General features: G+C 41.8%; 1 protein-coding gene and 1 long non-coding RNA gene across 3 annotated transcripts; one reads left to right on the top strand and one right to left on the bottom strand.

Moving 5' to 3' along the window:
• The first annotated feature begins 2,677 nt into the window (after positions 1–2,677).
• Positions 2,678–20,530, top strand: LOC134620397 (tumor necrosis factor receptor superfamily member 14-like). Its single transcript, XM_063466560.1, has 12 exons — positions 2,678–2,832; positions 3,081–3,139; positions 6,608–6,749; positions 7,630–7,723; positions 7,831–7,956; positions 8,190–8,345; positions 19,319–19,406; positions 19,480–19,622; positions 19,708–19,830; positions 20,169–20,303; positions 20,384–20,413; positions 20,512–20,530. Exons 3-11 carry the CDS (start codon positions 6,708–6,710, stop codon positions 20,398–20,400), a joined length of 924 nt encoding a protein of 307 aa, XP_063322630.1. The 5' UTR covers positions 2,678–2,832; positions 3,081–3,139; positions 6,608–6,707; the 3' UTR covers positions 20,401–20,413; positions 20,512–20,530.
• Positions 20,531–20,605: 75 nt separating this feature from the next.
• LOC134620431 (uncharacterized) lies at positions 20,606–25,246 on the bottom strand. Of its 2 annotated transcripts, none has more exons than XR_010092114.2 (4): positions 24,935–25,246; positions 24,670–24,821; positions 24,525–24,557; positions 20,606–24,220 (listed from the first exon to the last, which is right to left on the bottom strand). It is a non-coding gene; the product is annotated as an uncharacterized LOC134620431 (long non-coding RNA). The 2 variants fall into 2 exon arrangements; XR_010573408.1 differs by having other exon boundaries at positions 20,606–23,562; positions 24,036–24,220; positions 24,670–25,224.
• Between the last annotated feature and the right edge of the window lie 198 nt (positions 25,247–25,444).

Here is a 25,444-nt window from a genome sequence, read left to right as displayed (position 1 = left end):
TGGATCATCAGGGGTGCAAAGCCTCACAGATGATGTGCAGCAGTGGGTCCCTCAGTCTGTCCTCACTCTGGACACTTGCAGTCGTCACACATGGAAATCAAATGTGTGATAAGCTGCAGGATTCAAACACAAGTGTAACTTTTAAATACATGCTCATACTTTTATTCCACAATCAGAGAGAAAGAAACAGAGAGAGAGTGCAGGACAGTCAGACAGGTGACAGTCTCAGGTGTATACACTGCTACAAAACAGCACAAGAGAAGGAGGATGTAGTGTTTGTGTTATTACGAGTGCTGAACAAGAAGAGTTCCCAGATGGTACAGTGGACACATGTGTGACTCCTGTGATTAAAGCATCTTTCTTTCAGCTTAACGAGTGAACCATCAGCTCGTTCAAACACATGTTAAAGTCCGTTTGGCTCGACACCACCGAACAGAGGCAGCAATATAACATAGCTAACATTAACAGTGCAGTGAATCCTGCTTGAGCCGTGATATTCAGGACTGCAAACCGAGCAGCATCACTGACTTTCAGCTTGTTGTGTTTGTGGATATATGACTGAAAATCATCACATTCTCTGTAAGATTAAGGTCGACTATTGTATTATATTTTAAAGGCTTTAAAACAAAGTAAACGCTGAAAGTGCAAACATCGCTAATGGCAAATAACTTTGTCGACATGTGGCCAACAGTAACGTTTTAATGTTCCTCATTATTAAACATTTGCACATAAATAAGTGACATCATATTCAGTACTTACGTTTAACAGTTTACTCTTCGGCCGCTCCGCTTCTGCCGTCTGCGGCAAAATTATCCACATTGACTGCCGCGCTATGAATTGTGGGATATGTTGGGCCATGAAGTCTACACCGCCACAGCCTTAAAATTCAGGGAAATGAAGGACGCATTTGAGGCCGCATTTCGAGCAGCCTTTGAATTGGGACAGCCTTCGGCGCGCCGCTGTGACGTAATCGGCTTTAAAATGCGGCCTTTAAGGCTGCAGACCCTGAATTGGGATACAGCCTCAGTGTCGTGTCTGCGTCCTTGTTTAGTGTTTTCTTGTTTCCTGTTTTATTGTGAAGGTCTGCGTCTCATGTGAGTGTGTTCAGTTTTACCTCCTTTGTCTCGTCTCGGTAATTACACCCGGTTGTGTCCACCACCTGTTTGTAATCTCCCTGTGTTTCTCTGTGTGTATTTAAGTCGCGTCTTCTCTCAATGTAGATGCTGGTCTGTGTATCCACCATGTTTCATTCGTGTGTGCCCTGCTGTTATCATCATGTACCATCGTCTCCCTCCCTCCCTTCATGTTCATGTTCATGTTCATGTTCATGCTCAGGTTCGTGTTCTTGTTCAGGCTCAGTAGTTTAGTTGTCCCAGTATAGTTTAGTTCTCCGTTTACTGTTTGTCCATCTATATTTTTGTCTTTAATAAACCACCCTCACACCTTTACAAGTGCCTGCGTTTGGATCCTCCTTTATTTCTTCCACACGGCTCATCTCACTCGCCGTGACAAGGAGAGGGGAGAAAAGAGAATTGAAGAGCTTTGAAGGTACAATGGGACAGAAAGCGCCTGAACTTAATCTGGACAAGATCAATATTAGTCAAGTAGTACCATTACCTACAACACCACCATGGATACTCCCTGATGAACTAGTAGATTTCACACTATTGAACAAAAAGATCTTAAACTCACATACAGTGCAGGTATATATTGATCAGTATTACAGTGATGTCAAACAGTGACGTCAAACACAAATGCATCAAAGAATACAGCCAACCAAAGCAGGATAGCATTTATTGTACCTGAATTTAAAATCAAAGCAGGGAAATGGATCATTGACAGATTATCAGTATACATAGGAGCAGTTGTTTCAATACTGTTAGCTGCCCAGTGGATTGAAGATTCAAGACCACTAATATCTGTCATATTGTCACACTCAATTTTATCATTGGCTAGTTTGCAATACAGTCACTCAGACTGCAGACCTGACATTCTGATAGAGATCCAGCAAACATTATACAGAATTACTATGATGGGGCTTATGGTTACCTTCTTATGCGTACCAGCGCATCATGGAGTTAAGGGAAATGAAATGGCAGACAGAACAGCAAAGAGACCTACAAAGAGACCATTGGTCGATATGGATATTAGTGTTAGTAGGACAGAGATTAAGAGTAGAATATGGCAGAAAATGAAAGAAACATGGCAAAAGCAATGGGAGTAAGAAAGGAAAGGGCAATGCTTTTTATTTTCCAAAGGAAAATAGGAGAAATGAAGGAATAGGAGAGAGGACACAGTTATAACTCTTAGATTCGGACACACCGGTTTCAATAGCACATTGATTTAATAGGGAAATACTGTACAGGGGAGTGTGACTGCAATAGAGAACACAGGAAACAATAGAACACGTTTTAATGCATTGTCAGAAATATGATGCTGAAGAAAAAAAGAACAATTGATCAACAAGCTTGGTGATATGAAAGCGAAATTGGACATGGTTGATTTATTTCATAAGAAATTGAGAGGTAAAATTTATCAGGCCATATTTTGTTTTTTAGGCAGATTAATTTGTTTGGGAGGATTTGCATGTTTGTTTGTTTGGTTTTTTACATTTCGGTCCACACCAGTTGGTGGCAGTAATGCACAATTTTGCGGTTTTCGAACCGTCAATAAAAAATTAAGGAAGAGGAAGAAGAAGAAAAATCAGAAGCAGGAAAAAAAGAACAAACAATAGATTAAGCGTCTTAAGTTAACTGGTGCTAGCGGGGACGCTGAGAGGATTGCGTGGATAAAACCTCTGTCATCCACGGACAGGGAACTGTTCTCGAAGAGGTGAGCTAGCACAGCAGCGAGCACATTCCTATGTTAGAGTCAAGCTGGCAGCTATCCAACTACGCCACTGCAGCTAGCGCCGTTAGCAGATTGTGCTAACTAGGTGCGGCTCGAGTGGTTATACTTCTCTCTCTGAGAGGACGTTTCTTTCGCTGCTTCATGTGACACACACAGGTTATAAAGATTAAAAAATGTTAAACATATCAGAGCTCCGTGACGGAAGAAAGATGCATTTTTTGTTGTTTTAGACGGAGATCCGCCATAAGCAGCAGGCCGTGACAGGGGGGTTCAGGCTCTGTGTGAGACTGTGAGTGTGATATAAATCTGTTTTTTTAAAAAAAAAAAAAACCTCCCAGAATTCATCTTACATCCTCGTTTCTTTCAATCGGACTTAGTTTATATTGGATTCTTCTAATTTTACTAACTCGACTTCTTTACCGCCCGTGCTGGTGCTCCAGGACGCTAAGTGTTGGTTGTAGTGTTAAAGTGAACAGAGATAGGTGTCTGTAGAAATACAGATAATAAAGTGTTTGAGTTTCATGAAATTTCATAATGATTTTAATACACTCATACTGATCATTACAGTATTGCAGAAGCTGCTGTTCATCTCAGTGGTTTATACACTCAACGTGGATAGGTGCATTAAAATCATTACATAATGATCTGGGATTAATCAAAGATGAATTTGTGTTGCAGGTTTAACGCGTACGCCTCATCTGTTTGAACTTTGAACTCTGGACTTCTCACATTGTGATAACAGAGCCTGTATAAACTTGTAGCCAGTGTGGACTATGGAAGGTTATGCTCAGAGCTCAGTTTGATCACCAGTCACACCTGTCTTTGTGTGTCAGTGCTGTGGAAATATATCTAGACTTGAAGAGGTCAAAGGTTTAACAGGGCTAGCACGACACTGACACTGTCAATATACGACATATTGAAATCGCGTTTGAATTTGCGCTTGTTTTTTGCTTTCACTTTGCAATTGCACAAACTGTGAGAGCGGCAGTACTGATTGGTGAGTGACAGATTAATTGCGCACCAATTCCTCTGGCATCGTCTATCAATCGTTACTTAAGCTGGGCATACACTGTGCGATTTGTTTTTTTTTTTTTTTTTCTTTTTTTTTTCAGTTGCGCGATTTAGCTCCTGCTCAAACTGTACGATTGACTCGCAGGGGTTAGAAGTTTGTAGGTCACGATGCAGGGTCTCACACTATACGGCCCGATGCTCTGATGCGACCTGAGTGCTCACACTGTGCGTCCATAAAATGAAGGTTATAACAGAAATTCTGTCGCTCGCTAGACACGCACACCACCACCATCAACTTTGCTAAATTGCTAATGGAAAACATTGATCAGGCAGCTGTGATTGAGCAGCAGTGTAGATCCAACTATTTTCACGGTTGTTGTGGTCGTGATAATTTTGTGAGGCCACATCGAAAAGGCTCGGGTGAGCTTGCCATAGTTCTACAAGTTGTGCCTCCATCGCTTGTGTCCAGATCACACGCTGCACTGCCGTGCTGCGCCGTCTTTTTCGCTGACATTTGTGTGTTTGCGCGTGCGCAGTGTGAGAAGCTGTGGTGACACCCTCACGACCAAGTGATTGATGATCGGGAACTGGTCGTGAGGTGTTAATCGCTTCTCGTTACCCCACGTATACTACACGATGCACGATGAAGGCCAAAATCGGGCCAATCGGCAAAATGGTCGTACGACAGGGTGAAGAAGGGACAGCCAAGAAAAGCCTACCACAAAACAGAAAAGTTATGACAAATCAGACTATGAGGCAAAAAGAAAGCACATCTTTTTCATGGACAAAAGAATTTCTGTGGTTGGAATATGGTAAGCTTAATAACATAATGTTTTGCCGGGTGTGTCGTAAGTTTACCTCTATTGCTGATTCGACAAGCGCCTTTGTTACTGGGACCAGTAATTTTAAGAAAGACCCTTTCAGAACCCATGAGAAATGCAAGAAATGCATTATTGCTCAGTCTGCAGTATCTTTCCCAGAACAAACACCAATTGCAAGAAGCATACTAAAAATAAACAAAGCACAACAAGAAGTCCTGAAAAAGCTGTTTAGAACAGCGTACTATGTTACAAAGAGTGAACTACCATTGGCAAAATTTAGCAGTCTTTGCAAACTTAAAAAAGCAAATGTCCTAGATCTTGGTTCCACTTACCTCTTACCTGTGATTTCAGTGGAAATTTCAAATTCAGGATCTGACACAGACTGATTCATGTTCTACACAGTTCTTACAAGTTCATAGAAATTTCTGTTCAATTGGAACCAGATATTTGAGTTGATGATTGTAATTTTTATACAGTTGTTGTAATTTGTGTTTTAACAATTTTTTGATTGGTGGTTGTTTCCTTTACAATATTATGCAATAAAGCATAATATTTTAAAGGAAACAAAACACCAATCAAAACATTGTCCTTTTTTGTTTTTTAATTCGGGCTGCTTAAATTTATTTTGGGCTACCAAAAACTGAAGACTGCTTGCCCGAAGGGCTACCAGGGATTTTGAAATTTTGCGAGCCCTGGTTTAAGGTTAAACAGTTTGTTGTGACTGCTAAAATCCTGCCTTTGTCTGGTTCACTGCCTCACCTGTGTCATCTGTGTGTGAAGCCTTGTCAGTATCAAGTTCATTGTGTGTTAGTAATCCTGATTTAACATAATTTGTTCATCATCCTCTGGAATCTTTTAAGGCCCGTTGGTGGCTAATAGGGCTGCCACAAATGATTATTTTGATAGTCGACTAGTCACCGATTATTTTTGCGATTAGTCGACTAATCAGATCATGCATCCATTGGATGTAAAACATACAGCTTATTGCACCAGCATGCATCTGCTCTTATATAACTATCATTAGCTTACAGCTTTAAGTGTTTAAGGTATGTGCTAACTAAAAATAAAGACAAGATGATAGTTTATTAAATTTTAATGAAATTTGCAGATTGCTATCTAACTGCTTGCTATCTAAAATATAACGGGACACCGGAGTATATTCTCGAGCATCTCACACTTCTGATAATCTGTTGTCTGCTTTATGTTTATTCAGCTGTGTAAAAACTATAACTTTAATCTCAGCCAAACCGATGTACTCAAGATCAAATAAAATACTAAAAAAAAAAAGCCAAACAATAACAATTTAAGTTATCTAAGTGACTCATATATGTTTAACCTGAGTAGCGAAAGACGGCGGTGGGTTTGAAAACGATTTGCCGGGAGTCCGGTGTTCTCACGGGCTCTAGTGAGCCTTTCCCCCGCCCCAGCTGGCTATCGAGCTAGTGGGTAAAAGACGTCTCCGAAAACTTCGGAGCGCTTTTGAAAATATGTGGTGTCTTAATAAACTGAGCAGATATTTGAAGTTTACACAGTTACATTCTCGCCTGAAAATATGTTAAACATTTATTTTGTGACCCAGAAAGAATAATAAGAGCAATATTAAAACTAACTAGCTGCCGCCATTGTTAGAAACTGAGCTAGCCTGCGCTATGAATTCTGGGACAGAGCTACTTCTTCTTCGGGGTTTAACGCAGCTGGCATCCTTGTACATGCAGTGCTGCCATCTTCTGTTTCAGTCCGTTATTACACTCTTAAATCCTACTACTTATTCCTGCGTCTTTTGTGATCTTACAAAGCTTCAAACGACGCGTCGACTATTAAATCAGTCGTCGACGATTTTGATAGTCGACGTAATCGTGACTAGTCGACTAATCGTGGCAGCCCTAGTGTCTAATCTCTAACCTGTCATTTCTTTGTGTTTCCAGATGTTTTCCAGCTTTTCTTCCTGTTAGAACTCCATTATTCCAAATATCACGGACATGTTTCTTTTTTTGGACCAAGGAAACTTTCAGCCTGTCAGATCAGATGTCTTCAAGAAGGAAACCTGTGAATGTGGCAGCGTTACTGGTAAAATGTTTACAGGAAGTTACAGCTCACCTGGCTCAGCAGCTCACTTATAATCACATAATTGGCATTCACATTTACACTTTAATAGTGGCCTTCAACCAAACCAGCAGAAACCTCTCCTAACAAAATCTTAATACAAGACACATGCACAGTAGGTTACATACATCATAACATCTTGGTCCATGTCTTCTTCTCCCAATAAAGCAGAATCAGGTTTTTACACAAACAAGGAATTTGTCTTACACAAATAGAATATATAGTGTATATATTACTATTTACTATATAGTGTGTGTGTATATATAGTATTTACAGTATATATAATATATACACTTGTATATAAATATTCATATAAATGCAATAGGAATGTTCCTAAGTAGGAATATAAACTAACTACCTCTGCATGTTAAAATGCAAATAAGAAATCTGTAAAATGATTTATGAAAAAAAAAAACAGAACATAGTATTGTTGTATGAGGATTTTATGGTAGATTTTCTGTGTGTACATTTTTTTTTTTTTTTTTTTTTTTTTTTTTTTTACATGAAAATGTCGAAAAGGTACAAAATGCATTAACACTGTATGGATGACATTAGAGTAAAATACACTGGATTTCAAAAATTTATTATCACAAGAAAATTTATTGCAAAAACCAATCCTACAAGTTATACTACAGTGAAATTTATCAGCACATCCAAAAAAAAAGCCATCATATGCTCATGTTTATCAATGTTTATGACCTCTTTGAATAAAACAAATATAATCTGCAAGTGTCTCGCTGCTGTCTCTGCTCTGTCGCGGTTGTTACTGTGTAAGTAGTAGATGGTTAGATTAAAATGTACAGTAACAGAGTGTCACCAGATACAAAAACCTCTTTACTTCCAGATGATTCTGATGTCAGTCTTCAGTGGTCTTAGCCTCTCATGCCATCAAGCAGAGTATCAGATAGGAAATGAATGCTGTCCAAAGTGTCTTGCAGGTAAGAACCAACTGAACTTTTTTTTTCGCACACAACTTGGATGAAAAAGGGGAAACAATGAGAACCTGGAAAGATGTGAATGAATTTGTTATATTTAATTTCTTTAGGGAGTAGAGTAAAAACACACTGTAATGAATATAGAAGTACATCCTGTCTGCCCTGCATGGAGGGAACCTACACTGATAAACCTAATGGACTGGAGCGATGTACTTCATGTACAAACTGTGACTCAGGTACATTCACATCTTCATTCCCTAAAACAGCTGAGTCAAGATCAAATGAGTAATTTTAAATCAAACCATTAGGGGAGGTCTTTTTCCATGGATCGATAGATTCAAAATGATATGTCATATTTCATAATTTCATAAAGACCAAAGGTGTTTTCCAGTTAGAAATCATGAACACAGAGCTGCCGAGTCTCTTCACACACAGAAACATGTTGCGTATGTTCTTTTTATTTTGGCAGGTTTTGGTCTGAGGGTAAAGACACCATGTAAAGCAACATCAGATACAGTCTGTGAACCACTGGAGGGATTCTACTGTGCTTCCTATGTGGGAGATAGCTGTGAGGAATCACGTGAACACAGAAGCTGTAAACCAGGACAGTACATCAGTCAGAAGGGTAGGTTTGTGGTTTTAAATGAGAATACTAAAATGAAGGGAAACTGAATTCATCTACAATTTACTGATTAGATTTATTTTCTAAAAAGGAATGTGCATATCAATAAACATGAGCTTTTAGCTCCATCATGTAGAACCCAGTCATGGGGGCTAAAATGGAAGTTTGGGGAGGGAGGAAAAACAGCCAGTGTATTCCCAGTTCCATTCCCAAGCTCAGATAATTAGGGAGGGCTGCGTCAGGTAGGACTTCAAACCTTATATCTTTGCCAAATCCAACATGTGGTTCATTATGAATAAGATTTCCTTTTTTTTTTTTTTTTTGCCTGTCCCGTTTGGTTCTTTTGCCATTAGAATTATTGTCTAAAGGCGAAGAAAGATGCCCAACGGATTTACTTTACCAAATGGACCATCCCAGCCTTGCCGTAATGGTCTATTTGATTCACCTTTAATTGTTTATTTTATTTTCACTTGTTGTATGCGGGACAGACTTTACTGGGGGAAAGAAAGGGGAGAAGGAAGAAGGGAAAGAAAAACAGCTGGGAAGAGGGACGGGGAAAAGGGCAAAAAACAAAAACCAACAGAATAAGCAGGCAAAAAAATACATATTGACCACCTGGATCACCTGTTGAGAAAGAAAAAAGAAAACAAGCAGAAGAAAACAAGAGTAATAGAATAAACAACATCACAATGATATATGGGAATATGGCAGTAATTACTAAATGTTAAACATTATTGTGCAGCACGTAAGATTGACAGCGCACAGTGTGCTTTGAGGTAGGAGCCAAAAAGGGTGTAGTTTGTGTGTGTGATCACCCGTGTGTACACCTGTGAGCATGGACGCGCTTGATTTTTTAAAAGGTTCCTTCATGTAATGATCTGCTAGAGGGTGTGGGGGGCCACTGCCCCGTCCTCCAGGGCATGAAGCCAGGTGTGGAGGAGATCAAAACTCCAGACATCCAGAGGCCCCCAGAACACAAGAGACCAAGGAAGACCAACAGAGGGGCAGCCGCGCCACTATCCCAGGAGGAGCTGAGGAGAGTCCCAGGTGAGGGGTCACTCAGCAGCCGCGGAGCAGAAGCCAGGGGGGGTTGTAGTGACGTTCCCGTGAGCTCCGCCGGCAGCCAGCTGTGCCTGAGTGACCGAGCCCCAGGCCGAGAGGCCGAGGGCACCCCACCTCCGAAGTGGCCCGAGCGAGCCCCAGGCTCCAGGCCCCAATAAGCAGCCGCCAAGGAGTGAGCCGGTGTGTACCTGGACGCCCACCCCCGGACACAAAGAACCACCAACGCACCGATGTCTGAGGGCGTCCGCCACCGGCAGGGGAAGTGGTGGGGGGAGATAGGCCTCCAAACCTTGGAGGACCTGAGATGTCCCCAGAGAGGTGGCGTCTGATACCCAACCTGACATATAGACACAGACATACAGGCACACACAGATACAAACATCCATTCCCACCCTCATGCTCTCAATTGCAATTACTCCACACTCAACCAACGTGGAGACAGACATAAAGAGACGCTGTACACACAATCACACTCCCCAAGCGTACTCTAAGAACCGGGTCTAGGTACCCTTGCCCCTGGAGGGGGAAACTGTGCCCAGACCCAGGTGGTGTTACCCTTTTCCCTGCGGTGGAGAGAAGCAGACCGCCCCGACTCCGCAGCAGCAGGGAGGCCCCACATTCCAGACCCCAGTCGGACGGCCAACTCCTCCTCCTAGCCCCCCTGCTCTAGCAGGCCGCAGAGAACGGGGGTGTGAGAAGACTCCAAACCTCCCTCCGCCCGCTCATATGTAGTGTTGATGTATGTGTGTTCTAAGGTGCATTTAAAACCCAGGAGGGCATGGAGCTACCTGCCACCCTGATGGTAATTTGGATTCCGTGTTGCGTGCCCACCCCCAAGATCCTATATGTATGTGTAATGAGAGTGTGAGTAATGTGAATGTCTAAGTCGTGGGATAAAATTGAGGCAGAGGCAGCCAGAAGGGGACAGAGGGGGGGGATGCCTCCTCTGCACCCTGGTGACACACCCCTACCCCAAGGCCCTGCATGTGTGGGTGATTGTGGTGGAGCGGGAAGAGGGAGGCAGCTGGAGATGGGGAGGGAAGAAAGGGAGGGGCAAGTGACCCCTCCCTGGGGCCAGCTCCCCCGCTGACCCCAGTAGGCACCCCCATACTCCGCAACCCACCAGGGAAAGGGGGCCCAGGCCCATCCGGACCGGGGCCCAGTGCAGCAGCGCCGCCCGGCCCCACAGAGCCCGGGACAGTCCACCCGACCCCACCACAGAGAAAACTGCACCCACCCCATCATCCACTCATCTTCCAGACTACACAAGACAATAGACGCCCAGGCTGAGATCTTCCTCCACCTCTCCTGTATCTCCCCCTCCTGCAGAGAGAGTTCCTGAAGAAAGGAAAGCTCCTGCAAGATGTGACAACCTCCTCCACCAGTTGAAGAGCCCCCCAGGTGGCTCGATGCACCGGCGGCACCCCGCGCCAGGGCTGGGCCCCCATACACCCACCCGCCCACAACCCCGGCAACGCACCAACCAGGACCCAAACCCCTGAGGCCCGGCCAGGGCCCCAGCCCAGAGACGGAGCGCCCCCAGAACCTCACGCCCGTCCCGGATCCACCCAGGGGCAGCCAGGCTACCAGGTCAGTAACCCACGTCCGTCAGCACAGACCCTCCCCTAGCCCCGCTGCACGCAGCAACGAGGAAACCGTCACCTAAGAGCCGACAGAGCCCCTAATTGGCCATGACCGCTACCCCGGGTTGAGCCCCCCAAGGAAGATGCTCCTGGGGAACCCCCCGACGCCCTAAACCTGTCCCTACCCCCACACCAATCACAACAGTGAAGGTGGGACCAAACTATGACCCCCCATCCCCACTAGGTGATGGAGCTGATCAAAGGAGCCCAGAGCAATTGATCTGATGTGGTGGCAGAGGCTGTATCAAGACTAATGTAATCTAATAGATAATTTCTATATTGGTTAGAATTAAGATTATTTTTATTTTTCCAGTTCATGAGGACTGTTTTCTTGGCTATGCATAGGGCAGTGAAAACCATATGGGCTATATTCTTTTCTGTAGTGACATTATCTAAGCTGCCCAACAAACACACTAAAGGGGAAGTTGGAATGTTACATTTCAGACACTTTGATAAGTCTTCATATATCTCGCGCCAAAACTTCTGAACTGGTGGACAGAACCAAAGAGCGTGCATATAATTGTCCGGTGAATTGGTTTGGCAGTGTGAGCAGTTGTCGGTAGATGTAAAGCCCATCTTGAACATCCGATGACCTGTATAGTGCACTCTATGTAGTATTTTGTATTGAATTAATTGAAGACTGGGATTTCTAATTAGATGAAAGGTTTTTAAGCAAATCTGAGACCAGAAGTTTTGGTCTAAGTTAACTGATAAATCCGCTTCCCATTTTGCAATAGGAAGTGATATTGATTCATCTGTTTTAGAAAGCATTCTGTATATTTTGGATAGTAATTTGGGGGTTTTAAGAGCAAGAAATTGAACCACACTTGGTGGTGTTTGTAGTTCAACTTGACCCGGTTTAAATCTCTTTTTTACTATGGATTTAATTTGTTGATATTCTAACAATCTTTTCTTGTTGATCCCATATTGTGTAACTAGTCTGTCAAATGAAATAAATTCTGTTCCTTCTAGTATATGTTCTAAATATTTGATTCCTTTACCACTCCAATCTGAAAAGTTTATCATATTATTGTTTTGTAATATGTCAGGGTTGTTCCAGATAGGTGTACGTTTGCATGCGATTAATGAAGACTCTGTCAACTTCAGAAACTCCCACCATGCTGTCAGAGAAGAGCTGATGTTGACGCTTTTGAAGCATTCATGTCGTTGGATGATTGAGCTGATAAATGGTAGATCTGAAATCTCTAGATTATTGCAAAGTGCTTGTTCTACATCTAGCCAAGGTTCATCTAAGAGGGTATGTTTTAGCCATCCTGAGATAAACTGAAGCCTGTTGGCTAAGAAGTAGTGCTGAAAGTTAGGTAGTTCTAATCCTCCTTTATCCTTGGTCTTTTGTAGTGTTTTTAAGCTTATACGTGGGGGCTTATTTTTCCAAAGGAATTTGGACATATATGAATCTAGAGATCTGAACCAATCTTGCGGCGGTTTAGTTGGGATCATTGAGAATAAATAATTTATTTTTGGTAATACCATCATTTTTATAGCGGCAACCCTTCCCATGAGTGATATGGGTAGACATTTCCACCTAGCCAGATCACCTTCTACTTTCTTTAAAAGTGGGATATGGTTTAATTTAGTTAGATCTGCAAGCTTGGGAGAAACATTAATACCTAAATATTTTATATTTCCCGATTGCAGTGGAGTAGAAGAGGAATTATGGAAGGAGCAATTAATCGGAAGGACTGTAGATTTTGACCAGTTAATTGAGTAATCTGATATTCTTGCAAAAGAGTTTATCAGTTCAATCACCCCAGAGATAATGGTTTGTGAATTTTAGAGAAAGAGTAACACATCATCCGCATAAAGGCTGATTTTATGTTCCACGTTCTTGCATTTTATGCCCTTAATTACTGAATTCTGTCTAATTGCTGCTGCTAGTGGTTCGATAAAAATTGCAAACAGTGAAGGGGAGAGTGGGCATCCCTGCCTGGTGCCCCTCAGGAGACAGAAGCTGGAGGATGTCTGGTCATTTGTTCTGACACAAGCTGTTGGGGAATTATATAATATTTTTAACCAGTTGCTGAAAGAAGATCCAAAACCAAATTTGTATAAAGTTGCAAATAGAAATTTCCAGTTAACTCTGTCAAACGCTTTTTCTGCATCTAAAGAAAATATTGTAGTTTCAAGGTTTTTACTGTATGAGTAGTCTATCAAATTAAGTAATCTACGTGTATTTGTTGATGAGTGCCTACCTTTTATGAAACCAGTTTGGTCAGGATGAATTAAGAGGGGGGTTATTTTCTCTAGTCTCTTCGAGAGAGCTTTGCAGATTATTTTAAGGTCTACATTTATAAGGGATATTGGACGATAGCTTGAGGGATATACAGGGTCTTTGCCTGGTTTTAGCAGGAGATTAATGTTTGCAGAATTCATATTTGATGGAAGTCTGCCATTTTCTTTGATTTCCAACAACGTTCTGTAAAAAACTGGTGCTAGAATCGTCCAGAATTCTTTGTAGAATTCTGCAGGAAAGCCATCTGGGCCTGGAGCCTTATTATTGGGCATGCTTATCAGGGCTTCCTGGAGTTCACCTGATGTCAGTGGCGAATCCAGTGCCATTGCTTGAGAGTCTAATAATTTTGGGAGAGTTATGTTGTCTAAAAACTGATCAATTTCCTTTTTAAATGGGTTTATTTGTGGTGAATACAACGTTTTATAGAAATCCCTGAAAATGTTGTTTATTTGTTTCGGTTCATATATTGTGTTCCCAGATGAATCTTGAACAGCACATATAGTTGTTTTTTCTTTATTTACTTTTAGCTGGTTTGCTAGAAATTGACCGGATTTATTACTATGTTCATAATTTTGTAAGCGTAGTCTTTGTACTAAGAATTTTGTTTTTTTTATCAATTATCTCATTTAATTCTAGTTTTATTTTGCGTATTTTGTTCAGTGTTTCCTGATCTTGGTGGGACGCGTAGGCTTCTTCTAGTGATTTGATGGTTTTTTTTTTCTAATTCCTGAATATTTTTGTTTTCTTTTTTCTTTTTATGTGGTGAGAAAGAAATTATTTTACCTCTCATCACAGCTTTCCCTGCTTCCCATAGGACAGAAGCTGATGTTCCGGGAGTGTCATTAAAGTCTAAATATGAAGTCCACTCTTTTTTAAAATATTTAATAAAGTCTTCATCTTTAAGCAGTGATGTATTAAATCTCCAGTTTTTACTTGGCGTAGTATTATTCTTATTAGTGTTAAAGATACAGGAGCATGATCGCTGACCGCTATAGGGTGAATCTCAGTGTCTGAAATGTCCCTCAGCAGTGAGCTGCTGACCAAAAAATAATCCAGACGAGAGTAGGAGTGATGAACATGTGAGAAAAAAGTATATTCCTTACTGCTGGGGTGAAGGGAGCGCCATGCATCGCAAAGACCAAAGTCGCTCATATACTGTTTGATTATATTTGTGGACTGCCAATTACGCTGAGTTCCTGCTGTATTGAGCCTATCCATTTCTTCATTTAGTCCAAGGTTGAGGTCGCCTCCAAGAACAAGTGTGCCATCTAAGTGTTCAGAGAGTGCACTGAAAAAACCGTGAAAGAATGAGGGATCATCAACATTTGGACCATATACACTTACAATACATAGCTTTTTATCAAGTATAGATAGTTTAATGATTAAGAATCTGCCCTCTGGATCTATAACTGTATCAAGTACTGTGAAATTAATATTTTTATGGATTAAAATTGCTACTCCCCTTTGTCTAGAATTATAACAAGCTGAGAACACATTAGGAAACTCAGGTGTTTTAAGTTCATTCGAACCTCTAAGAGGTCTGTGGGTCTCTTGTAAAAGGACAACATCTGCCTGTAGTTTTTTGAGTTGGTTAAATATTTTTAACCTCTTTTCTCTGGAGCCAGCTCCATTTACATTCCATGTGACGAATCTTAGTGCACCCATAGATGTCTGTGTATAACTAGGGGTGTGTGCTGTGTGTGTCGCTTAGACAGGTGGAGAGAATACATCACTTGTTCATAAATAAAGAGAGGGAGAGAGAGAAAAAGTGTGTGGCGAGATGCTCCCTGAGTCTGACTATGTGTTTGCATATTTACTAATATGAGTACCTTGGCTTAAGTGTGTGTATTCTGTAGGTCTGTGTGCGCTGTTTGACTGATGTAAATGTGCTGCCGTTGAGTGCATGGCTGTGCGTGATCGTGCTGTGCGTATGTGTCGAAATAAAGGATGTTGTTTGTGGATGAGTGTGGAAGCAGGTGATCGAGGCAGTGAAAGAAAGAAAAAAGAAAGAAAGAAACCAAGGGCAAGGGTGAGCAGCATAAAAACAAGAGGGGGAAAAGAGAGAACAAAAAACGAGAAGAAAGAAAAAAAAACAAAAAACGGAAACATTCCAATCAAACCATTGACCGAGAGTGACGGTGTTAATTCTGCTATGATATCACACCTAAGATGCGATTTGATACTAGTAAGTTAAACAGATGTTTATGCAAGTTAGTGTGAGTGGATGGGGAAAGGGTGTAGCGGATTCTTATCTGGTGTGAAGTTAATACAGCCACGGAGTGATGTCGGGGTCGCGGTGGAGCTGTCCGTCCACGTACAGCCGGTCCACAGCGATGACAGCGCGGGAGCCCTTCTGGATGAAGCCGCGTCGGATTGGGAAGAGGACCCTGCGTCGTTCCAGGATCTCTTTGGGGAACTGGTCGTTCACGCTGAAGTCCGTTCCTTTTAATTCCCTGCCGCGGCTTTTCACCTGTTCCTTTTGTTTGAAGTGGCCAAATTTGGCCACGTTAGGACGTGGTCTCCCGGCCGCAGCCCGAATGGGGCCGAGGCGATGCACCCTATCAAAGACGATGTTCTTCACCGTGTCCTCCGGCAGCTTCAGGTGGATTTTGATGAAGCTTTTTACCGTGGTCTCCGCGTCCTCTCGAGCGGCTTCTGGAATACCAGAAAATACTAGATTATCACGCATGCTACGGGCTTGTAGATCTATAACTGTTTCTTTTATTTTTTTATTTTCTCTATTGAGCTGGGTAACATTTTCTGTGAGACATTTCACCGACTCCCTTAGCGTGGCATTTTCAGCAGCGAGCGTTTCCACCTGCTGCTGGCTGAACTTCAGGGATTCTCGCAAGCATTTAAATTCCCGGTGAAGAATCTCCACCAAGGACAGCCTTGCGTCGAAACTGGACAATCGCTTGTCGATTGACTCCAGTATGTCGGCAATATCTTTGCCGGCTGGCGATGTTGTGCCGGGGGAATCTGCCGGGCGAAGTCTTTTCGACGATGGCGTTTCAGGTTTGGCCGGGGAAGCTGCACACTGGGCCTTCTTCATCACGAGATCCTGAAAGCACTGATCAATGTAATCTTGGAGAGCCTCTAAACTCTCCCCGTTGTTCTCCAGGGTGTTGGAGATTATTTAGACAAATATTGTTAGTTATAAGACAATTGATAAGTGTATTTGGTAATACTGAAGCTTAAAGGAATTTGAACAAATCTAAACTACCATTTGCTTTAATTTTCCGCCAAAATCTCTGGCGTCTGACGTCAGTTACAACAGGAGTCGCTTACCTTGTCCGTCACTTCCGTCACTTACCTCCTGTCCAAGCCTCTCACTTACCTCCTGAATAAGATGAATAAGATTTCCATACAAGAATCTTTCATGGTCCAGATTAACTACAACATTTTCTAGTAGTGTTGACATACTGGAAACTGTGGTACTTACAGCAGAAGAAGGGGAAAGTCATGTTATGTAGCAGAGAGAGGGGAATTTCACCAGTGCACTTATCCAAGTTAGACAATACAGCGGGTAAAATAAGTATTGAACATGTCACATATTTTTCAAGTAAATACATTTCTAAAGATGCTGTTGACATGGAATTCTCACCAGATGTTGGTAACAATCAATTCAATCCACACATGCAAATAAATCAAACCATAGATGTCCATAAATTATGTGTAATAATGAGAGAAAGGGAAAAATATTGAAAACATGAAGAAAGGGAGGTGCAAAAAGGCATGGAGAGCCATGACACCACAACATACTGATGGCAGTGGTTGGAGAAGACTGTCTAAACTACTGAAGGTTCCAGTGAGCGCTGTTGGACCTATAATCCAAAAGTGAAAAGAACATTTTGCCATAAACTGGACATGACCAAGTGCTCCCTGTAAGATTTCAGACAGGAGAGAAGAGAATTATCAGAAGAGTTGTCCAAGAGCCAAGGACCACTTATGGAGAACTGTGAAAAGACCTTAATCGGCAGGAACAATTGTTTCAAATAAAACTACAAGTAATGCACTCAACAACCATTGCCTGTATGTACACTGACCATTCAAGAGGAGACAATGACCCGAAACACAGCCAAGCAAATTCTCAGCTGGTTTCAGAGAGGGATAATAACGCTGCTAAAATGTCTTCAGTTCCAGGTCAGTCAACTGACCTGAATCCAACTGAAAATCTGTGGAAAGAACTAAAGGTTAGTGTTCATAGATGGGACCACAGATCATTCGGGATTTTGAAGAATGGGCCAAAATCACACCTGCATGTGACCAGTGTCTCCATACAGCAGGTGTCTTGAAGCTGTCATTGCCAACAGAAGATTTTATTAAATACATTTCAGTAAATGTGTTTATTACTTTTCCCTTACTCAGAGTGCAACTGTCACCAAAGAGCAGGGACTGGACTAAAACCTTGATGTCAACATCTTGTAAGAAAAATATCAGCCTACTTTCATAACAAAATGCTGACCTATGACCTTAAAGCATTATATACTAAAATGTAAAGATACAGTGGTCCCTCACTATAATGTGGTTCACCTTTCAAAGCCTCGCAATTCTGCGCCCTGATTGGCTGTAGACCATTGTCAATCAATCTTGTGCTGTGTCTCCTGTAGAGTACAGGATGCATACAGGGTGTGTGTGTAGATAGATAGATAGAGGTGTGTGTGTGTGTGTGTGTACAATAGAGAGAGAGAGAGAGATAGATGTATAGAGATATAGATATCACACACACGCGGAGCATTTTATTATTTAATTTTATTCATTTTCACATTTGGTGTAACCTTTGACCGTGACCCAATTTTCACCCAAATCAACCACTTAAGCCCCATGCCCCTGGTACCGGAAGGAGGAGGAGATCACGTTTAATCGGTTATAACGCGGGTTGAGAAATATAAGTCCAGACATGTGTGGTATCCACAGAAACCTCAGAATCTCAGCTAAAATGTCATATAAACCATTTCTACAACCACCAAACACACCGAAAACAAGCTGTGATTAAACAAGCAGTTACGTAAATGCGCAGAAGTCCCCTAAACAAACAAAACCGAACCAGAAATTCTTCAGACTTCATGTAACCGGTTAAAGATAGGCTGGTTAGCTTCCAGGGCTATCACTGACTCCACACACCAAGTTTCACCACGATCAGACCAAAATTCACTGACTGAGTCGCAAAAGAAGACCACAAAAACACACAGCGGCGCAAATGCGCTAAGACAGAAGTTGGCTTACCGTCCCGATTTCCTCCGTTATTTTCGGCGGTACCCGGTAGCCACGTGACTACCAGTAGTTACCATGCCTACCCGGCCGCATTAAAGACGTTTTCCGTCAACAACCTCCATTTTAGACCCACCTACAGACACGTGACTGGACAGACGCCACATGCAATAAATTTGGGCCCCGATGATATTTATATGTTGGTTACTGAATTTCTGGAACTAAATGTGATCTGAGGCATATTTTTCAAAGGGTTATATGCTAAAAAAAAAATAAAAATTAGGCGAGGATAAAATCTACTTATTTTTTCTGTGTTCCAGTCTCAGTAACTTTGACACAGTAATATCTGCTTCAATATTTACACCTCTGATGAGATTTCCCAAGTGTTAGCTTTATTTTGATACCAAGATTGTAAGGACAGAGTTTGTAATTGCAGAGAAATAATCAATTAAATTTGGGCATTACATTTTCGAGCAGGAAGCTCAGAAACCCCCTTGGGCCTTAAGAGGTTAAATCAGTTTGAGCTGTTATTGGTATCAACCATCACAGCAAATCTTATCATGATATGTAGAAAACTGTGGTGGCTAACAGACAAACAGTACAAATTACATACTTCCTGCCTTCGTAGGGAGGGGTGAACTGAATTGAATATATCAGCATGTACATATGTTCTTGTTTGAGTCTTTGTGTTACTGTTTGTGCGCACAGCAAATTTCTTGGTGTGTGTGAGGACAGGTTAATTTGAAGTTGTCACAGTGTCAGTCCAAACCACTCCACACATGTTAATGTTGTCATGTTGTCATCAGGAACAGCCTCCACAGACACTGAGTGCTCTTACTGCAGCATTGGAACATTTTCAAATGGAACATTTTACTCCTGTCAGCCACATACACAGTAAGTGAAGCTTCAGAGACACATGTGCAACATCTGTACACCGTCCTCTAATAGTGTCCTTCTGTCCTTCCAGATGTCACTCACTGATAGCAGCAGGAACAGCTGAGGCTGACGCTCAGTGTGGAGAAACAAGTGATCATGTGACCCTGACTGTTATCCTTGTATTTGTTTTCATTATTGCAGTAGTATTAGGAGTATTGTGCTACAAAAAACGAGGTGAGGACAAGGGAGCAATGAAAATGTTTAGTGGAGAACATTTTCTGCCAAGTCCTGACACTGATCTTATTTCATATGGTTTTAGGTTTTCTAAATTTATGGTCACAGACCAACAACACTCCCACAGAAACTTCATTTCCACAGCAGGCAACAGACCGTTCACCTTCACTGCTTGCTCCAACTGAGCCTCCTGTTGAAGCTTTGCGTGGTGAGTCAGATGAAGTCTGTGGTTTTTGACGCCAACACTCCGTAGTATTCAGAGCAATCCTCCATACTTAAACTTGTAATGAAGCTCCTTTAAAATGAGGACAGGCTGTAATAAAGGAGTCCAATCCTCATGCTGTTTAGTCTCTGACAGGCGAGGAGGACTGTGGCTGAATATTCAGATGATTTTAGTGGAGGAAACTGTGTGGGACCAAGGGTGCTCCATGGAGCCTTTTTAAATGGGTTAAATGATTATATGATGTTGAACCTGCTGCTAAACACTCACCTGATTTCATCACTTGTTGGTTTCTATGTGTGTGCGAATGGATGATCATATTCCAGAGCCTCCTATGGCCCTGAAGTCCAACTCCCAGAATTCCCTCCCTACGAGAGGGCGTACCAGAGGTGACGGGAGTGAACGGGAAGCAGAACTGAAGCTGGTTTTGGTTAATGACACACACAAAGAGACAGACAGAGGTATGTTTGTGTGTCTTTCTCAGTGTTCAGTGTGTATGATTTTATCTAAAAGTCATGTCTTCTTTTTTTGACTTTACCAGAACAAGGTGTAACATGATGACAACTAGAAGGTAGGACAGTGAGTTGTTGTTGAGTGAGCGAGCTGCACTGATGTGTCGACAGATGTATCAGAGCCTTTAACTTTATTCACATGTGCTTCTCTCCTCAGTGTGGACCACGCAGGTGACCAGAAGTAAAACAATCTGTTCCTTGCTGATGAAACGTGTCCTAGAATCCAGTTCTACACCACATGGATGCTGGCACGTTGTGTTTGCAATGAACAGAAATAAATAAATAAATGCTGCAGCAAGGCTTCTGACAAAAACATCTAAGTACTCTCATGTAACACCATTGCTTATACAGCTGCACTGGCTCCCTGTTCAATTCAGAGTCCATTTTAAGATACTGGTTCTGACATTTAAAGCTCTTCAAGGACAAGCTCCAGCCTACATCATTGAACCTTTACAGTTCCACGGAACTTAAGAATTGCGGACTCAGTGGTCACTTTTAAAAAACAACTAAAAACACATCTTTTTAGCATTGCATTTTGTTAACTTTTGTCTGTTTTGTTTTATACTTTGTGAAGCACTTTGTGATCATTTTATCTAGAAATGTGCTGTATAAATAAAATTTTACTTACTTACTTAAAGAAGCAGAGATTCTGCTTTACTCCCAGTCTGGTTTATGGTGATTCTTAGTTCAGTTCAGTTGATTCACTAGTTTAAAATGTTTTGTTTTGTTATTTTTAATCTACCATCTGTAATTATGTTTAATGTGTTATTTTTCCAACACAAAAGCATTAACATTTATTATGAAGTATTTGTCCATGAGGGTACAGTTGCTGTAATTAAATGCTCTTGGTGTATTTGCACCGTTTATTGGTATTCCTGTGTATTGCTGTGAATCCAGTAGCTCCCAGAGTAATCAGAGTTCTTGCTGTGACAGAGAAAAAATACAGGCAAGACAGGAACTCTATTCCTCCGCGTTCCAGTAGTTTTATTCACTATTCTCCAAAAGTTGATTCTGTTCATCTGGACGTAGTGTTTTGTGGGAGAAACGTTTCGTCACTCATCCAAGTGACTTCTTCAGTCTCAGCTGACTGCAGGTTTCCCCAAATCTTATAAACAGTACATTTGCATAATGACTGAAACCAGCCCACTGAGGGAACAATGGGCTGGGAGGTCAGTTCCTTAATCATAATTATGCAAATTCTCATGACCATTGATCAACAACCACTGACCAAAACCCACTGATCAAAGACCACTGATCAATGGCCATGAGTACCATTCAGAGAGTTGCGGAATGGCTGCAATCACAGCATTGTACGATGGCGAAAGATGTACCCTTAGGCCCCCTCCTCGATTCAGAGATGGTCTTTCCCTTGAAAGAGTGTCCACTGGCCTGTAGGTGTAAATAGACTGTAGAGTCCTGCCCTGACGAGGTAGCTCTTCTGTGTTGTGCCATCCGCTTCGCCAGAGGTTGTTTGGTTTCCCCGATGTATAAATCCTGGCAATCCCCCTGGCACTTAACAGCGTACACTATGTTACTCTGTTTGTGTCGGGGGACCCGATCCTTGGGGTGGACCAGTTTTTGGCGCAGCGTGTTTTGGGGTTTAAAAGCCACAGAGACCTGGTGTTTAGAAAAAATGCGTCTCAACTGTTCCGATACTCCTGACACATACGGGATCACTACAGGTTTTCGCTTGGGCAGCAGTTGTCCTTCTCTCCTGGATCAGCTGGAGCTTTCTTTAGGTGCCTTTTCAGCTTTGACAAAAGTCCAGCTGGGATAACCACATTTAGGCTACGTTCACACTGCAGGCGAAAGCGCATCAAATCCGATTTTTTTGACCCTATGCGACCCATATCCGATCATGGTATGACAGTGTGAACAGCACAAATCCGATATTTTCAAATCCGACCTGGGTCACTTTCGTATGTGGTACTGAATCCGATACATATCCGATGTTTTAGAAAGCGACTGCTGTTTGAACGGTCAGGTCGCATTAAATCCGTCTTTTATGTCACTGACACGAGACAGACGCCAATTATCAGTGCCGGAGAAGCGCCCGAGAAGACATCGTGAACGCTTCCTGGCCATCCAGTGTAGATGTCAGTGAAACTGTTGGGAAGACAACGTTGGAGAAACGTGAACATTTTATTTGTACTGTATAATCTGCAGATTCTGACAGAAACCTGAAACTATCCTTTGAAGCACCGCTCCTCTAAAACAGCAATAAGGATAATTATTAGGTTATATACATTATTATGTAAATAACAAAATAACTTAAAGCAAAAATTGTGAAACGTAAAGTCCGAAGTCTTTATTTTAAGGGCCATCAGTCAAACAATATTGTTTGCTCTGGGTCTAAACAGAGCGCGTTGTGTGTGACATCTTCTTTTGCGCATGCGGGCCGCTTTGAGCGTTCACACTGGAGAGCGTTTGCTGTCGCATTTTATTTGTAGTGTGAACAAGAAGACAAAAAAATTGGATTTGATCAAAAAATCTGAATTGAGCATTAAGACCTGCAGTGTGAACGTAGCCATACTCAGGGCCTTCTTGATGTGATGTTCTTCTGCCTCTCTGGCCGCTGTGTGAGTGGGGATGGTGTTCGCTCTGTGTTGTAGCATCCTGATGACACCCAGTTTGTGCTCCAGTGCAGCGGTCCCCAACCTTTTTTGCGCCACGGACCGGTTTCCCAGATAGCAAGGAAACATTGAAACAATGTTGAGTCAATATCAGGCGATGTCATTGAACCAACGTTGAGATCTGACGTTGACCCAACGTCACTCTTGCACCCATTTTTAATGTTGAAACAACGTCAGGTTTTGATGTTGAATCAATGTTGAAACCTGACATTGATTCGATGTTATATTTTCTAACACTGTTGACATTGAAACAATGTCAGATTCTGATATTGAAACACTGTTGAGCTATGGTGTTGATTTTCCACCTCTTTCGCACAGTTGCTTTTTATTGAAAAAAAACAAAAAAGGTCAATAGACATGTATCATTTGCAAAATACTTTATTAAAAGACAAAGTTTCCTATTTACGTTTCTATGTTTCACGTCACTTTTTATTATTTACTCCGGGATGGGGATGGATGATGTGCGTCCTGCGTGCCACCCGTACGATCTGGAGCATATCTGAGCCATTTCTGGACTGCTTGAGCAAAGACCAACTCAGACATAGAGTTCGCCCCTACCTGCTGCGCCAGGCCATCTAGGACAAAAATAGACACACACACAAAAAAACAAAGACAAAAAAAGGGAATTAGAGCACATGAATAAGCTCTTGTTAATTGTCTTCAGCAGGGAGAAAGTATGTAAACTCCTAGGCTAATAAACATGAAAGTCACCAGGCGGAAATCAGCAAACTGCCGCATTTGATTCCCAAAGAGCTATAAGCTGAAAATGTGATATGTCTTAGCATGGTGTGCCGTGTATCCTTTAAAAAAAAGAAAAGAAAACATGGGGTCCTCGGGCTGTACAAAGTGTACAACCAGAGGACAAAACAAGCCGAAGACCAAAGACTCCATCTCCAGATTAACCGGACATGAAAGTCTTGTTATTAAGAAAGACAAAGTAATATAGCAAAAAACAGACATAGGAAATGTGAAATGCACCCAGCACATCAATTGATCCCTTTATTGTTCACTTTAGGCTCATAAAACTACAATAAATGTTAAAACTTACCAAATATGCATCTGCACAGCGCTGTCTCTTTAAATGCCCTTTTTTGCTTTGTCTGGTCCTTGGTATTTTTTCCCCTGCCCAGTTGAGTACAGAGGCCAGCTCCTTTGTAATGGCATAAACCATTACACGGCGGACTCGCACCTCCAGTGTGGTCCAGCAGCACCAATCAACGCAAAGCGTCTCACCTATAGACACATTTTAAGAGATGGAATTAGCGTGTCTCATGTCTTAAATGTGTATGCAAGTGCTTGTGTGTTTACTTCATGTAATTGATGATAGAAACATGTCATTTGGTTTTCCCTAAAGCCTGATTTTCAAGTCATACAAAGAATAAACCAAAGTATTGGCAGTACAATGTATTTCTATTCCCTTTTGTTGGATATTCATTTGTTAGTTCTTGTAACTGCTAAAAGTGTTTACTAGTTTTTGCCTGTCACATATATTTGTTATACCATGTAAACTGTGAAATTCCAAGATTTTCAAACTTGCCTTGCAATAGTGGCCTCACAGAGTCTCTGGAATCTACAGAAAAATAAATCACAACAAGATGACATTCAGGAGTATAAACTGGTGTTTTGAAGATAAGAGTACAATGACATTGTGATGCAGCTTTAAAGCTTTTTTAAAAGCATACCATCTATAGGGAAGACATCAGACTCTGCATGCTGGGGAGATCGCAAAGCTGTGTCGGTTTGTGCCGGAGTGGCGAAAGGTGCCGGAAGCTGGGTGGGGTATTATGATGGTTGCTATCAGTGGGCTGGGGGGCAGACTGCGGAGTGATGAGGGCTGTTTAGAAAAAGATAATTTTTTAAGTATTTAAGAATACAGACAACTTATCAAAAAAGTTTCCTTGTGTCAGACACAGATATGTACACAGACACTAGACAGTATTTTATTACCTGGTATTTTCGCTCGAGGGGCCTGGGGAAACCGTTTTTTTGTAGGCTGCTCATCCTCTGAGTCCGTATATGTGTACAGGGGATTTGGTCTAAAGAAAATAAATTAAAATCGGTCTTAAGTAATTGTAAATATGCTTTTGGCATATTGTTTCCTAAAGTTAGTTTGATTTCTAACAACACACACAGGAAACAGAGACGTGCAAGAAGGTACAGTATACAATGAATTTTTGAAGTGCACAAGTGTACACGGCTTTGCATTTTTAAAAAGTTTACAAACTTCCACTTTTTGGACTATATTATGTGGCGATATTGCAGTATGCAAGCACCACAGATATGTATAAAAGACAAGATCATAAATTCTTAACAATCAAAGATATGTTTGTGAATAAAAAGGTTTTACTTCTTTTAAGACTGGTCTGGGTTTCTTCTTCGGACTGAAGGTCAGACGTATCACAGCGTTCACGTGGATATCTCTGAAGACTGCGTTCTGCTTCGTGAAATGTGCCTGGA

The sequence above is a fragment of the Pelmatolapia mariae genome, linkage group LG23 (assembly GCF_036321145.2).
Source record: "Pelmatolapia mariae isolate MD_Pm_ZW linkage group LG23, Pm_UMD_F_2, whole genome shotgun sequence".
In the NCBI taxonomy this organism is placed as follows: Eukaryota; Metazoa; Chordata; class Actinopteri; order Cichliformes; family Cichlidae; genus Pelmatolapia; species Pelmatolapia mariae.
Note: the sequence above shows the minus strand (reverse complement) of the source record. Positions and strands in the feature narration are given on the sequence as shown.